General features: G+C 52.5%; 8 protein-coding genes across 8 annotated transcripts; 6 read left to right on the top strand and 2 right to left on the bottom strand.

Moving 5' to 3' along the window:
- Positions 1–236: 236 nt before the first annotated feature.
- COCVIDRAFT_89626 (hypothetical protein) lies at positions 237–1,287 on the bottom strand (the record flags this gene model as incomplete). The annotated part of the gene is made up of 2 exons (XM_014704872.1): positions 237–785; positions 844–1,287. 2 exons carry the CDS (start codon positions 1,285–1,287, stop codon positions 237–239), a joined length of 993 nt encoding a protein of 330 aa, XP_014560358.1.
- A 1,359-nt stretch (positions 1,288–2,646) lies between these two features.
- Positions 2,647–2,850, top strand: COCVIDRAFT_89529 (hypothetical protein; the record flags this gene model as incomplete). Its single annotated transcript, XM_014704871.1, has 1 exon — positions 2,647–2,850. A coding segment is annotated over one exon (204 nt), but the record flags the coding sequence as incomplete, so codon positions are not given.
- Positions 2,851–3,044: 194 nt separating this feature from the next.
- On the top strand, positions 3,045–3,914 carry COCVIDRAFT_89476 (hypothetical protein; the record flags this gene model as incomplete). Its single annotated transcript, XM_014704870.1, has 1 exon — positions 3,045–3,914. The coding sequence occupies one exon, from the start codon at positions 3,045–3,047 to the stop codon at positions 3,912–3,914; it is 870 nt and encodes a 289-aa protein (XP_014560356.1).
- A 1,578-nt stretch (positions 3,915–5,492) lies between these two features.
- On the bottom strand, positions 5,493–8,066 carry COCVIDRAFT_23502 (hypothetical protein; the record flags this gene model as incomplete). Its single annotated transcript, XM_014704808.1, has 1 exon — positions 5,493–8,066. One exon carries the CDS (start codon positions 8,064–8,066, stop codon positions 5,493–5,495), a length of 2,574 nt encoding a protein of 857 aa, XP_014560294.1.
- A 136-nt stretch (positions 8,067–8,202) lies between these two features.
- Positions 8,203–8,460, top strand: COCVIDRAFT_89579 (hypothetical protein; the record flags this gene model as incomplete). Its single annotated transcript, XM_014704869.1, has 1 exon — positions 8,203–8,460. One exon carries the CDS (start codon positions 8,203–8,205, stop codon positions 8,458–8,460), a length of 258 nt encoding a protein of 85 aa, XP_014560355.1.
- Positions 8,461–9,039: 579 nt separating this feature from the next.
- Positions 9,040–9,611, top strand: COCVIDRAFT_23501 (hypothetical protein; the record flags this gene model as incomplete). Its single annotated transcript, XM_014704807.1, has 3 exons — positions 9,040–9,119; positions 9,174–9,263; positions 9,320–9,611. The coding sequence occupies 3 exons, from the start codon at positions 9,040–9,042 to the stop codon at positions 9,609–9,611; spliced, it is 462 nt and encodes a 153-aa protein (XP_014560293.1).
- A 435-nt stretch (positions 9,612–10,046) lies between these two features.
- COCVIDRAFT_89388 (hypothetical protein) lies at positions 10,047–10,954 on the top strand (the record flags this gene model as incomplete). Its single annotated transcript, XM_014704868.1, has 2 exons — positions 10,047–10,160; positions 10,211–10,954. 2 exons carry the CDS (start codon positions 10,047–10,049, stop codon positions 10,952–10,954), a joined length of 858 nt encoding a protein of 285 aa, XP_014560354.1.
- Positions 10,955–11,636: 682 nt separating this feature from the next.
- COCVIDRAFT_23499 (hypothetical protein) lies at positions 11,637–13,106 on the top strand (the record flags this gene model as incomplete). Its single annotated transcript, XM_014704806.1, has 5 exons — positions 11,637–11,949; positions 11,999–12,236; positions 12,293–12,486; positions 12,541–12,706; positions 12,773–13,106. 5 exons carry the CDS (start codon positions 11,637–11,639, stop codon positions 13,104–13,106), a joined length of 1,245 nt encoding a protein of 414 aa, XP_014560292.1.
- Between the last annotated feature and the right edge of the window lie 426 nt (positions 13,107–13,532).

Below are 13,532 nucleotides of genomic sequence, written 5' to 3'. Positions count from 1 at the left end.
CAGTCTCTTTGTGGCCAGGCTTTTCTGCGGCGAGCTTGGCCTGCGGGTACATGGTATATTTGTACAAGCTGCTCTCGTATAGGTAGCTGTAGTCCAATGCCATGATCACTTGAACCACCGTTATCGGAAGCTTTTTTTCTCTATGTTAATACTGAGAATCAAGATAACAAGAGGGTCTGATCTTTGCGGATATCTCCAACAGTCACACATGCGAGCAACTGGCCAAACGAATGAGCTCAACTGGTTCGCTCAAGATCCATATCCACAAGCCATGGTCCGTTCCGTGGGTCATACCGAACATTCATGATGCTGGCATTGACCATCAAAGTCTCCTTTCCAAACTCGACTGAAGTGCTGCTTCCCTGGCTAATATCCACAGTCGCTGCCCTCTCGTTTGCGGTCTTCCCACCATCAACATGTATGGTATCAACTCTTTGGATACACTGTTCAGGTTTGATATCCAGTTCCCCGTTATTCCACAGCACTTTCTGTGCGCCCCACCCTTCATGTATGTGTCCAAAGCAATGTAAACGTGGTCTACAGCGTCTGGCAGCCCGTAGGAGGTGTTGGCAGCCGACTAGCTCGCCGGTTTGCGTTGCGTCCAAGACACCAAAAGGCGGTCCATGGGTCATCATGACATCGATGTTAGGGTAGTCCGGGATAGGGTTCTCGGCGATGGGTTTGGCATATGGAGTGCATTGGTGGGAGGGATTGTAACGGTCTTCATCTCGATTGTAAGGAAATGCCCAGCCGCAAAACTCGGGCTGATAGGGAGATGCATAGACCTTGGAAATGATGTCAGCTGTTGTACGCGGGTCTAGAGATATTAAATCGGCGTTTTACCCGCAAATTTGCTCCATTTTCCAACTTGAACACATGGACTCCCTCGTCGAGATAAGTTACGCCTGCCTGCTTGGCTCGCTCACCAGTCCACAACTCTCTTGCTTTAGCCGATATTTCTTGATCATACTGTCTCCCGTGCATAAATCTGCCTTTTTTGCCATAATAGTCTGCATCTAGAGTAATATCGTGGTTGCCCGCAATGATGAGCTTCAGACCAGCATCGATACCCTCCAGCATGTCCAGTGTTTTCTCATACTCTGCCAAGTGACCAACCATGGTCAAGTCGCCGCAGTGGAGAAGTACATCGGCTTTGGGGAGCGGTGGACGAAAGGCTGTGTCATTATTGGCGGTATTCTGCAAGGGAGTGGCAGAGTGGGTATCGGATATGACAAGAAAGCGAGTTTTTACGTGAGCTGGTGCCGAAGATGTGATTGTAGTCGACATGGTGGAGACGAGCCTGGAACCTGGGGGATCTGAGGTCTGGCGAGGGTTGGCGCGGGGTTGCGTTGCAACAGCCTCAAGAAGTGGTGCGTAGGCATCAACATGCAACCCACTTCGCGTACCCTACTACTACCACTACCAAGTAAGGTAGCAACATTACTTTGACTGCGCAAAACACGGCCGAAGACGACTGAATATCCCACACTCTTTTTTCCATGGCTGAAGAGAATACAGAGTCGACTGTTTGCGCCCAAGGTCCTGACACAGTTATGCAATGGCCATTTTATTGGCGACGGGGGCATCTAATTGCCAGGACGGCTAAAGGTGACATAGCCAAGCAAAAGATTAATAGTGCGAGAGCAACACGACGAGATGCACAGTTTCACAGGGATTGGGATTGCCATGAGTCTTGATGCCTAGTCATCCTAGCTTTGGGCCTAAAAAGTTTACCCGATCGGGTTGCGTCGGACCAGTATCACGCCATTTTCACCAACTGCCCGGCCATCCCGTCGACCAAGCTGACAGCATCCACACCTACAGACAACGGAAAATCTTAACGACGTAAATATCCAATCCGCTTCCCTTGCACTGTCCAGACTATTTCCAGGCCCTGCAACTGACAGCTACGGAAACACCCGCTGACACCCACAGCCCTCCATGTGGCGCCACAATCAGCGTCCCCAACATGCGCCTAGCCGCTTCCACGCGACGCAAAACTGTGACATCACAGGGCGTTGGTCAATTTTCCTTCTGCATTTGTACCAGCAATTCTTAGCAAACAATTGCTACTAGTTTGGACGTTCCCGTGACTAAGACAAGACTAGGCACAGCGCGTCCTCTACTTACTCAGCACTACCATGTAGCAGCAGTTTGCGCATAGCTGCTCACAGGGGTAAGCGACATCTGACGAACAAACTACGTACCATGGTTTAGCAACCTTTTCAAGGTTGCTACCATGCGCCGCGAAATCACAATTCGACCGTGAGAGCTGCCGATATCCTTCACTTGGGCCCCGGAAGTGTTATTGCAGCAGCAGCACATTCAAAGAACTGCGCCTCGAACGCCATGACCAGTTGTTGAACTACTTGCCTAAGAAAATGTTTCATCCTTGCAACGTGAATCAGTGGTTCCGGCACCTCGGTCTCGGAGGACTCGCGGAACACGACTCTTGTCCGATTCAGTGGAGCATTGGGCCAGCACAGCACGAGATGCTCTTGTTACCGGGCAATGCCGATGAGGTGCTCATCATTCGACATGTGCGTCTCCTCCAGAATCTGGATGCTCGAATGCACTGTACATGCTTTACGAAGCATCAAGGGAGCAGCCGACTTTGGCTGGGCATGCCTGCGATGATTAATTGGAGGATGGATCCACAAGTACCTTGCGATTTTGGGATTACCCTACAGCTGCTCGAAGCGTCCGCACTTGACTGAACCATTACGCCGGAAATTGATTGGCCTACGACCTGAATTTCAGGAAGGTCACAAGCTACAATTACCCACCTCATTGGCTGTGCCGTTCTCGAATCGTCGATACAATTACGTTCTCGTATCTTTCTCTTATTAAACGCTTGGTTATGCCGACCCGACTGTCATTGTCATAGCTCGTTAATCCTTCAATCCCGGATAGTCACTACTTACCACATACGCTATTTTCGAATACCCACCACACCATCAATCCATCTCGACTTCATTAAGCTGATGAATGCCCCCAGAAATACGAGAGGGTCTAATACCGGAGACACTCCGCCAGCAGATACCATGCCATACTCGAATTACTTTGACAATCCATATCTCAGCGATGTCTTCGACCCAGGTCCCGACTACACATTGAACACGTTCTTCGACTCAGACAACTTCTTCAGTCAACCGACCACATCCATCGAGGGCGCCTCAAATACACAGCCCAAATCCCAAAGGACATCAGCCTCAAAGTTACCGGCGACTATACTGCCATCTTCGAGCCGTCAACAGTCCTACCCGCAAACTTATAATCAACCGCAGTTTGGGCAATTCGACCAATATAGGGGTGATTTCTCGATACATCGTCCCACACCACCACAAGCTGGCGAGCACGATTCCTTCTCTCCCATAACGGCGGCAACGATATCACATTCCTCATCACACTCAAGCGACGCACCACACCAAGCCGTCTCCCCATCGCTAAGTCCCCACACGCTAAAGCGCGAATCACCATCATCGCCTGCATCAGCGTCGGAGTCTTCAACACCAAAACGACCAACCAGGAAGCGGGGTCGCCCGAGGATGAGCCGCAGTAGTACCGACAGCCAACTTGCTGCAACATCGCCTACTCTAAAAAGCCAGACTTCAAGGCGCCAGCCGCACAACCAGGTCGAACGCAAGTACCGCGAAGGGCTCAACTCGGAGCTCGAAAGATTACGGAGAGCGGTACCTTTACTTCGGCAAAATGACGGAACAAATGCAATTGGACAACCGAAACCTAGCAAAGCGACGATTTTAGCCAGCGCAATTGATTATATCCAAGCGATTGAGAAAGAGAGGGATGCGCTAAAGGCAGAGGTCGAGCAATTACGACAGAATCAAGCAGGCATGCTGCGGAATCCAGATGGGAGGAATCCGTCTCTGGACGAATATCTCATGGATTCATAGGCTGAAGCAAGAGGAGGAAAGACCCAATCAAAAACGAAAGAGATAATTTTTTTACAAAGCCGTGTCATGTCACACAATTGTAAAAAATGGATAACGAGAAGGGGAGCAAAGGGAGTTTTTTTGTTCTTTTCTAACAAGAGTTAAGGGGAATGCTTACTACTGACCCATACGTGGAGTGTTGAGCGCGTATTCGCTGGATTTGTTTCTTTCCCATCTTTTCCTGGATTTCCAATTGCGGCATCGAGGCCTCGACCTGGATTTTTCTCTTTTTAATCCTAGACTCTTGTGCGCACGTATAGACTATATATAATGACCCGTTACGACATATCATAGGCAAAATTTAATCTAGGGAGTTCTATTATTGGTCTTACGAGTTTATGAATGATTGGGGGTGAGAAGGAGCGAGAGAGAGAGAGAGATTCGTAGTTTACATTGCCCCCCCTTGCGCATAAAAGACTTAGTTCGCTGGCATGCTTCACAAGTAGGGATTTGTCGAGAATGTAGAAGACAGGCTATAATAGCTTTTATGATAACATTTATCAATATCCATCTCTGCTCTAGCGCAAACCCTTCACAAACACCGTGCAATAAGTCTAACACGAAGATGCCTATTAAAAATATTTTCCTATGATTTATCTTATTACCCCGCCTTTTTGTTTCGCGTGATGCGCGCCCCACCACACACACCCCGTCGGATCAGCGAAATTCATTTTTTTTGCAAAGACGAACAGCGATACTCATCGCTTTCACCTTCTTCCTGTTTGCCTTTGTCCAGAACGATAGAGGATATAATGGTAATAATTTTTCAAACCTTCATCAATCGCCCGGCTAGCTCAATCGGTAGAGCGTGAGACTCTTAGTTATCACGCCCTCAAAGGCACGATTGTTTCAAAATCTCAAGGTTGTGGGTTCGACCCCCACGTCGGGCTTTTTTTTTGCGTTTTGTTTTGTGCTTGCTATGCTTTGGTGTTTTTTTGTTTCTTTACTTACTCGCTCTTCCTTACCATGCTGTTTCTTCTTACTCATCCTTCTTTTTTTTTTTAGCGCTCCCGTCCTAATGTATCAGATAACGGGAATTTTTTTGCGTTTGAATGATACTTTCTTTTTGGCGCCGGTGCTTTTTGTATAGAATAACGGGGTAGGGAAGAGAAAATGAAAGAAAGGCAGACGAGGGGATGTTTGTTTGCTCGTCTTGACAACGAGGGAAGAGAAGGAAGGAGTAACGACATGGCCCTTCTTTCTTTTCCCCTCTACCCATGCACTCCTCCCTATTGCTGTTTTCTATTCTTCTTCCAATACCCAGACTCCTTTACTCATGACATGACGATCGATGTAAATGCTAAAAGGCTACTATGACTTCACATGCACACATGAACACAAACATTTGCAGGCGACAAAACGAGACAACGTCCCCGAATAAACTCTGTAGCACCACGGACACACAAAGCAGTATCAAAAAAAAGACCACAGGAAGTTTAAAACTGATCATATAATATTCGACACTCTGGCCCGAACCTGACATTACTCTGAAACCTTATTTCATTTTCGTATACACAGCTGCGATGTTCGGGAATTATACTATAACTTCCTCCGCTTGCTGGCCGTCGGCGGATCCTCTTCCTCGGCGGCAGGGGTGCCTTCGTTACCTGCCTTGCCACTATCCCTCTCGACATCTCTCCATGTGCTAACGAGCCCCTGGACAGTCTGGAACATGTCTCTTGCATCGTTGACCACGCCTTCTTCTCCCGGGTTGAACATGACAGCGTTGACGAACATGCGCATAAGTTCCTTTTCAAGCTGTGCCGCGTTGACAATGGCTTTTGGAGGCACATTGTCTGCTGTGAAGGGAAGCTCAATGAGGCCTCCAGTTGCACCGCCGGGACTGGCAGTTGGGTTTTCTGACGCCGCTGCAGCTGCAGCAACTTGCTTTGAGCCTGCTGCTATAGCTTTCTTGATGGAAGATAAATCTGTCGGGCGCTTGATAATGTCATAATAGCCTTCTGCGTCTTTGGCGCGAACTGCAGTATTGAATGTAGATGCGTGCTTGTGGGAATTAATGTCGTACATCATGGGGGCTGTCATGCGTGCAAAATTACGTGGTGCTATGATAGATCGAGGAGGACCAGGCGTGCCAAATGATGTGTCCTCGGCCTCCAGAGAAGCTTCGCGGGCATTGCGCTTTCGACGCGTTGAAAGTGACGACATTGCAGCTACTCCTCGACGTCGGGTAGACATATGTGACGGTGTTTCGGCGGTAGCTTCCTCATCAATAGCCTCGACAGAGGTTCCTCGTTCCGACTTGATCCTGTTGCCAGTTTGCGACTCGTTGTCTGCCGCTACCGTATCGGTATGTGAGAGAATTGACTGACTTCTGCTTCGGTCTCGCACAGAACCACCAGCTCTTGAAGATGCAATGCTTCCGGGTCGTGTTCGCCTTGCCGGGGCTTTTCGTCGAGAACGTCCAGATCGAGTTTCGGGTTCCGCCAAAGATTCTTCCTCGTGGTCGTTGATTAGTTTGGAATTTTGCGGGGTTTCGGCGTCTGGTACGGAATCCTGGTCTGGATCTTTTCCTTTGCCCTTTGCCCTGGACTTGCGCTGTGACTTGGTTTTAGCGGGACTCTGATTCGAGCGGACTAGGGGCGGCACATCATCGAGTGGCTCCACCTCTGGACGTGGGCTTGAAGAAGTAGACTGTGTCCCATTGAAACTAGATCGTTTCCATAAACTCTTTGCAGATACAGGAGTTCCAAGAGAACTCTGTGGAGAGTGCGCGGTAGAAGGTGTCGTGAGTGATTGTCTCGCCTGAGTGACAAGAGGATGGATTGGGGGCGCGCCTGCTCTGCCAGTGCCGGGCGTTTGCAAACTCGCCCGTGGCGGCTGTCGGTTGTTCGTAGGTGTCGAGGCTTGGGGGTGCGGCGGCACAGCTGCTTGGTGATGGACACGCGATGGATCCTGTGGAGCAACCTGAAAGGGTGGAAGCATGAAACCTGCTTGGGGTGGTGGGTGTGGCATTTGAGGTTGTAAAGGAGGGTACGGCTGGTGTCCAGAATGGGGGTACGGCGCCCTCTGCTGTCCAGGGTGTAGACCTGGCGAGTGAGGCCCCGGAGGTTGCTGGTTCGGGAACTGCTGGTGCGGTGGGTGGTATTGCGGATGCGTTCCTGGAGCGCCGTACTGAGGTATTCCATTTCCGCCATAGTTCTGGGCTGGCGACGGCTGATACTGCAGTCCTGGCGACCCTACAGCTGGGGATGGGGGCTGCGACGGGTGGCCGTCACGATGCTGTGGACCAGGCTGATGCTGTGCGTTTTGAGGTGTCTGTGCCTGAGGGAAAGGGGTGATGTTTGGATATTGAGCGCTGTTGTGTGCTGCATGATGCGACGCAGGCTGGGCTTGATGTGCTGTTGGCGGAGGCGGCGTCGGGTGGGATTGCGGCGTAGAAGGCTGCCTCTTGGATTGAGATGGCGATTGCTGTCCATTTTGAGCAGGCGCAGGTCGCGGAGACTCAAGACCAGACGGCTGGGTGGAATCTGGAGAAGGCGCAATGAAAGGACCGCGTCGCGCACCATTCTGAGCGGGCTGGGGGCTTTGGCTCGGCTGCAAAGGCTTCTGTGCCAGATTAGGTGACTTCCGGGGCAAGGCAGGGCTGCGCAAGGCAGATGTTTGTCCGTTGGCCTTGTCCCTCAGTTGGTCGTCCCACTCTCCACGCTCGATGCTCTTCAGTTCGCGCTGCAGTCGCTCATATCTGTCCTCCTCGGCCCTGATCTGCTCGGCAATCTCGTAGCGGTACGAGGCATAGAGCTTGGTGACGAGCTTGGGGATCAAGTGCTGGTGCTGGAGGGATTCCTGGACGGTAGGCAGGCTCGGGCTCTGTCTCTTTCGCTTGGTCGGGCTCGCGACATCGCCGTTGTGGGAGTCGCTGTCGGCGGCTTGCTCATGCTCGAGCTCTCTCTTCAGGCGCTCGAGGTAGAAGTTGCGCAGGGCATCGGGACTGAGGCGGCCGGCCTGGAAGTACTTGTGGGTGGTGATGTCAGGGTTCTTCTTCAGCAGGTCGGAGATGCGGGCGAAGACGGAGGGGCCGACGCCATAGGCATGGAGGCACTGGAACAGCAGGAGCGACTCGAGGTTGGTGTAGGCAGAGACGCTAGTCGTCATCCCCCAGGCGTCTGCAGCGCGAGGGCGATGGGCGTGGGGCGGGATGGGAGCCACGGCGACGAGGGAGGGACGAGAGAAGAGGGCGTCTAGCGGAGGCAGATGGGCATCGCACGCGACTGGGGGGCGGCGGAGGGCGATGGGCGCGTCGGGCGGCGAGGCGGAGGCAGAGGCAGATGGGCTGGGCGGGTGGTTTGATGAGGAAATTATTCTTCGCAAGAGCTTCGTCGGCGCTGCCTCTCGCACGGCAGCACAGCAGCAGCCCAGCCCGGCCCTGGCGGCGCGCCAATCACACGCGTGCGCCGCCACACCACCGCTCCAGCCTCGCCCTCGTCCTGTGGCGGCGCGCGGGCGCGGGGCTTCGACTGCCTGCCTGCCTGCCTGCCTGACTACCTGACTAACCGCCACACTGTGGCGCACGCCGGCCGGCCGCCAGGCGCGTGACGTGCAGCCCTGCCTGCCACCCTCCCCGTATCTCAACCGTCGTCGCCGTCGCCCGTCGCCCGTCGCCCGTCCGCCGCCCGCCTCTGCGGCGCGAGCAAACAGCTCTAGCGCCAATTGCCTCCCACGCGCGCCGTCTCTGCCTTCTTATTGTTTCTTATTTCCTTCGTCGGGCTCGGGCGCGGCGGCGCATCTTCAAGCCCTCGTTCGTTCCCAAGCTCCACTACTGATCTACGCCCCCCAATTAGGCCGGAGCATGGGCGTCCCCTATTTCCCCTACATACTTACATTGCAATCGCCCTGCGGTCTCTATTCCAGGGGTGCCGCATTATGCTTTCTTTCTCCTCTACCAGGCCCGCCAGCACTGCATGAAACAAGTCTGACGATTGAGCCCTTTGCCTGCTTGTTCGACTTACTACCACCCTCGCCTTGCACTAGCCCATAAATATATCCCCTCGTTCCCTCGTCAGCCCCGACCTTCTCCAGAGCCGCTCCCGCACCGCACATACTACACACCGTCCGCCTACTGCTCATCATGGCTTCCTCATACTCTGCACAGCCCGCCACCATGGACGATCCCGACCATGGCTGGAAGCCGAACAAACGTCCTCAATCGTGAGCTCCCCCGGCGCTAGCATAGCTCCCCGCCTATTCTGATCATGCCTGCAGCACCATAGCGCGCAACTTCATGACCGAGCTCGACAGCCTGTTCAAGTTGGACGGTGGCATCGAGGACCTCGACCGGACAGTGCATGAAAAGTAAACCCTCCTCTCTCCCTCCCGCCATCGCAGGCAGCCCACTGACCCCCGCCCAGGAAGGCAGCTGTCAGCACCCAGACCAAGGAACTCGAGGCCCTCGAAGCAAGGCTGCGCGCTGCCGAAGAGCGTCTCAACCAGGCAAAGGGCAACTCCCCACCAGCCAAGAGTGGCACCCAGCAAACCACCCAGAAAGACGAGGCACAACCACAGGCGCCCGAGAGCCCTCTTGCGCAAAAGACGCCAAACATGCCAGGTGCGATTCCACAAATACCGACCCCTTCATCGACCACCAGCGCTGACTATGTCCTCGTAGAGAGGCCATCTTCTGCTAAGCCCGAGGCCGCATAGCTACACTCCCTTTGATGATGATACCACGATACCCAGGCACTGCGTCCACCTTCATCATACACTTTGGCCTCTGCAATCACGAGTCCGCATCTTGGACAGGGGCATAACTTTTATAATTAACAGAGGTTTTTTTTTAACTTCTTTCTTTTCTACTCGGGCGACTTTTTGTTCTTTCTCACTCACCGAGGGAGGCTCTTCTAGTGCAGGATATGTCTCGCTTTGGATTATCTAGCTGGAAAATGCTATACACAGTCCATTTTTTGATTGCCTTTTCCTATCTTTGGTGGTCGTGTCTCTTTCCGTGGTTGTAATTACTTACCATGGACTCACTAAATCTGCAGCGTGCACGGACCGACTATGCCTCGTACCTGTCATCTTAGAGCTCACCGACAATCTCCGAGCCATCAACTTTTCAGGCATTTCCACATCTGTAACATGGCAGATTACTCAGAAGCAGACCTCGTGGAAACGTTTGACAAACTCGCCAGTGAGGGCGCCATTGTATACGGCCCTCACAAAATTGTGTCAGTGGAGGATGACGGCTATCCGGTGCGCAGGTATACAACCACAAGCCAAGCGTTTCGCTCATGACTGCTCAGCTCGAGTTCCGCATCTGCCCAGCACTAGCAACAAAACCACATACAGTCGGCGCCACAAATCATGGCTTTAACAAGTCGCGGAAATGGGGACCAGGCAGCGACATGTTCTGCCCTGACGAGCGACTTATCATCACTCAGCTGAATGAGACGCATGACTTGGCGCTAAACCTGTTTTGTGTCGACCGACCACAACTCCTCATGCTAACACTAGACTCGTACAAGCGTCAGCATGAAGCCTTGGATGCGGATGACTTTGTCGTCATGCTCCAGGTATTGCGTCAATTCCCAAGCATGTATGTCATCTTCAACTGTGGTGAAAGGGGTGGCTGCAGCAGGGTGCACAAGCATCTCCAAGGCTTAAAGGGGCCGCCGCATGCTTTCGACTACCTCATTTCAGCTGTCCACGAAAAAGAAAAGAAAGTCCCTTTTCGGTACCTTGTTCATCACTTCGAAGAGGGGTTCAAGAATACCTCAGCCTCAGCTGTTCTGTCGGTCTATACTGCACTCCTGACCCAGTGCCAGTCACCGCCCGATGCGAAAGAAGAAAATACACCTCCACATAATGTCGCCATGTGGGCGGACCACCTAATCATCATTCCGCGTCGGAGTGGCAGCACAGAGGGTGCAAGTGCGAATACGGGGGGCATGCTGGGGAGTGTTTGGGTGACGAGCCAGGAACAAGTCGACGAATGGCTCACAATCGGTTGCGCAAACGTGCTCAGGGAACTGGGTGTGCCTTCTTAGGAGGAGCAAACGTCAGACATATTGATCGTCTGCGCCTGTCGCTCTCGACCAAGCTAGTTATAATGTGCATGCCTATCTACTACTTGGCAACCGCCTTCCAATGATCTCCTTCCCGTTTCAGCCCATCGCTTCGAAGCAGGTATGTCCTTGCTACCCTGCATTGGGTCGACTAGCTACCCATCACGACAAGATCACGTCTTCAAACTACGCACGCCTCGATTTGCCCTATCGCATAGCCAAGACCAGCCATTATGCTCTCCGGGATTTCCGAGCCCTACACCTGCCTAACCCGGTAAGCACACACGACTCCGGACCAATCATCTTGTTCGCGCCCACGTCTCTCTACCAGTGCGCCAAGTGATTCCATAAATTAATCCTCCATCCATGGCGCAGGCGTTTACTCCGACCTCCTTCGAATGACCATCTCCCGTGCTTGTAGAGCCTATCTTGGGCTTATTCGAGTGCACATCTCCCGTTCGTGCAGTCGACTACCACGAAAATGGGGTACCTGCCTATTTCATACAACTTCGAATAAGAGACAGGGACATGTCGGTGATGCTACTTGACAGGAAGGTGGATCGTAACCAGGTACGACTATGGGGAAGCATAAAAAGCAGCGTTCCCCACGTCCTATACTATGCTGCACCTTGCTTCTACATAGTCAGTGTCTCCATATCTCATCATGAAGACTACTATCTTTACCTCCGCCCTTCTCCTTGGCTCTACTGCCTTGGGTAGCGCTGTCCCAACCGCTGGCAAGAAGGTCGACTACAATGGCTTCAAGGTCCTGCGCGTTTCTAGCACCGATGCTGTCAAGAGCCAGATTGAGAACTTGGCTGCCCACATCCTCAACCCTGGCAAGTCTGCCGAGATGGATGTAGTTGTTGCACCCGAAAATGTTGCGGCATTGACTGCATTGGTTTCCGAGAGCAAGGTCATCAATGAGGATGTTGGTGCTGCCCTCAAGGAAGAAGGCGAGATGGGAATCTATGCTGGTTTGTAATTCGCTCAGTGTTTTTAAGGTTACACACTCACCGAATATAGTTCCCAGCGAGTCGTGGTTCACAGCATACCACCCATATGCCGATCACCTTCAGTTCCTCCGCGATCTGCAGGCCGGCTACACTAGCAATTCCGAGATTGTGACCCTTGGTAACTCAGTCCAAGGACGTACCTTGACTGGTATCCACATCTGGGGCAGCGGTGGCAAGGGATCCAAGCCTGCTGTCATTATCCACGGAAACGTTCACGCGCGAGAGTGGATCACTTCCATGACTACTGAGTAAGCGACTCTGCCATGAGATTATTATTGAACCAACAAACTAATCTCCATCTCAGGTACTTCGCGTGGCAGCTTCTGACCAAGTACGCCTCCGACTCAAGCATCAAGGCTCTCGTCGACAAGTTCGACTTTTACATCACCCCCATTGTCAACCCTGACGGATTCGTCTACTCTCAGACCACAGACCGTCTCTGGCGCAAGAACCGTCAGACTGTCAGCACCAGCTCATGTGTTGGCCGCGATATCAACCGTAAGGCACCATATCAAAGCACCGTATGATCAACATGCTAACATTGTATCAAAGGCAACTGGCCATACAAGTGGGAGGTGACTGGCGGAGCCTCCACCAGCCCTTGTTCGGAAACCTACAAGGGTCTTGCCGCCGGAGACACCCCCGAGCTCAAGGCCATCAAAGCTCAAGTCGATACTCTAAAGGGAACGCGCGGAATCAGCCTCTACCTCGACGTACAGTATGTTCCCCCCCTTCCATCACCATTCTCCCCTCGCCAGATCTAAAGCTAACCACCCCACCCTAGCTCCTACGGCCAATACATCCTCTGGCCCTACGGCTACAACTGCAGTCTCCGCCCCGAAAACGACGCTCAGCACCGCAGTCTCGCATCCCGCGCTCAATCCGCCATCCGCGCTGTCTCGGGAACTGCCTACACCATTGGCCCCAGCTGCTCTACTCTCTACGCCACCACCGGCTCTTCCACCGATTACACCGATGTCGAGGGTAATGCTACCTACTCGTACACCTATGAGCTCAGGGATACCGGTACATACGGATTCTCGCTCCCTGCTAACCAGATCCGCCCCACTGTTTTGGAGACTTGGGCTGGTGTTGCTAGCATGCTCCGTGATGCTTAGATGATTATGATGGATGATGAACCATGGGGCAAGTTTTTTTGTAAATACTTTTTTTTGACTTGGTGCGTTGAACATAATGAACAATGACAATGAAAGTTATGGATATTCCTTTTGGTCATTTACTACATGCGTACCTTTTTGGGACCGCGTACTAAATCACATGCTATGCTGTTTGTTTATTTACACCTCGTTTTCGTATGATGCCTCTATTTTTTGGCTTTCTTTTTCGTCGTTACCTCCCTCCCCTCCCCCTCCCCCTCCCCCTTGTTCTGGCTGTTACACGGCAGCATGTTGGTGGCGCGGTGTGCTACGCGAGGGGGGGGGGCGCGAAAAGAGGCGTTGTTTCATTTTGCATGCACGGCGTTAATTCTTTTTTCCTTGCTTTTCTGCTCAACAACGATAATGGTTCAAGCAGGCACGATAATA

Source organism: Bipolaris victoriae (genome assembly GCF_000527765.1).
Source record: "Bipolaris victoriae FI3 unplaced genomic scaffold scaffold_12, whole genome shotgun sequence".
NCBI lineage: Eukaryota > Fungi > Ascomycota > Dothideomycetes > Pleosporales > Pleosporaceae > Bipolaris > Bipolaris victoriae.
Note: the sequence above shows the minus strand (reverse complement) of the source record. Positions and strands in the feature narration are given on the sequence as shown.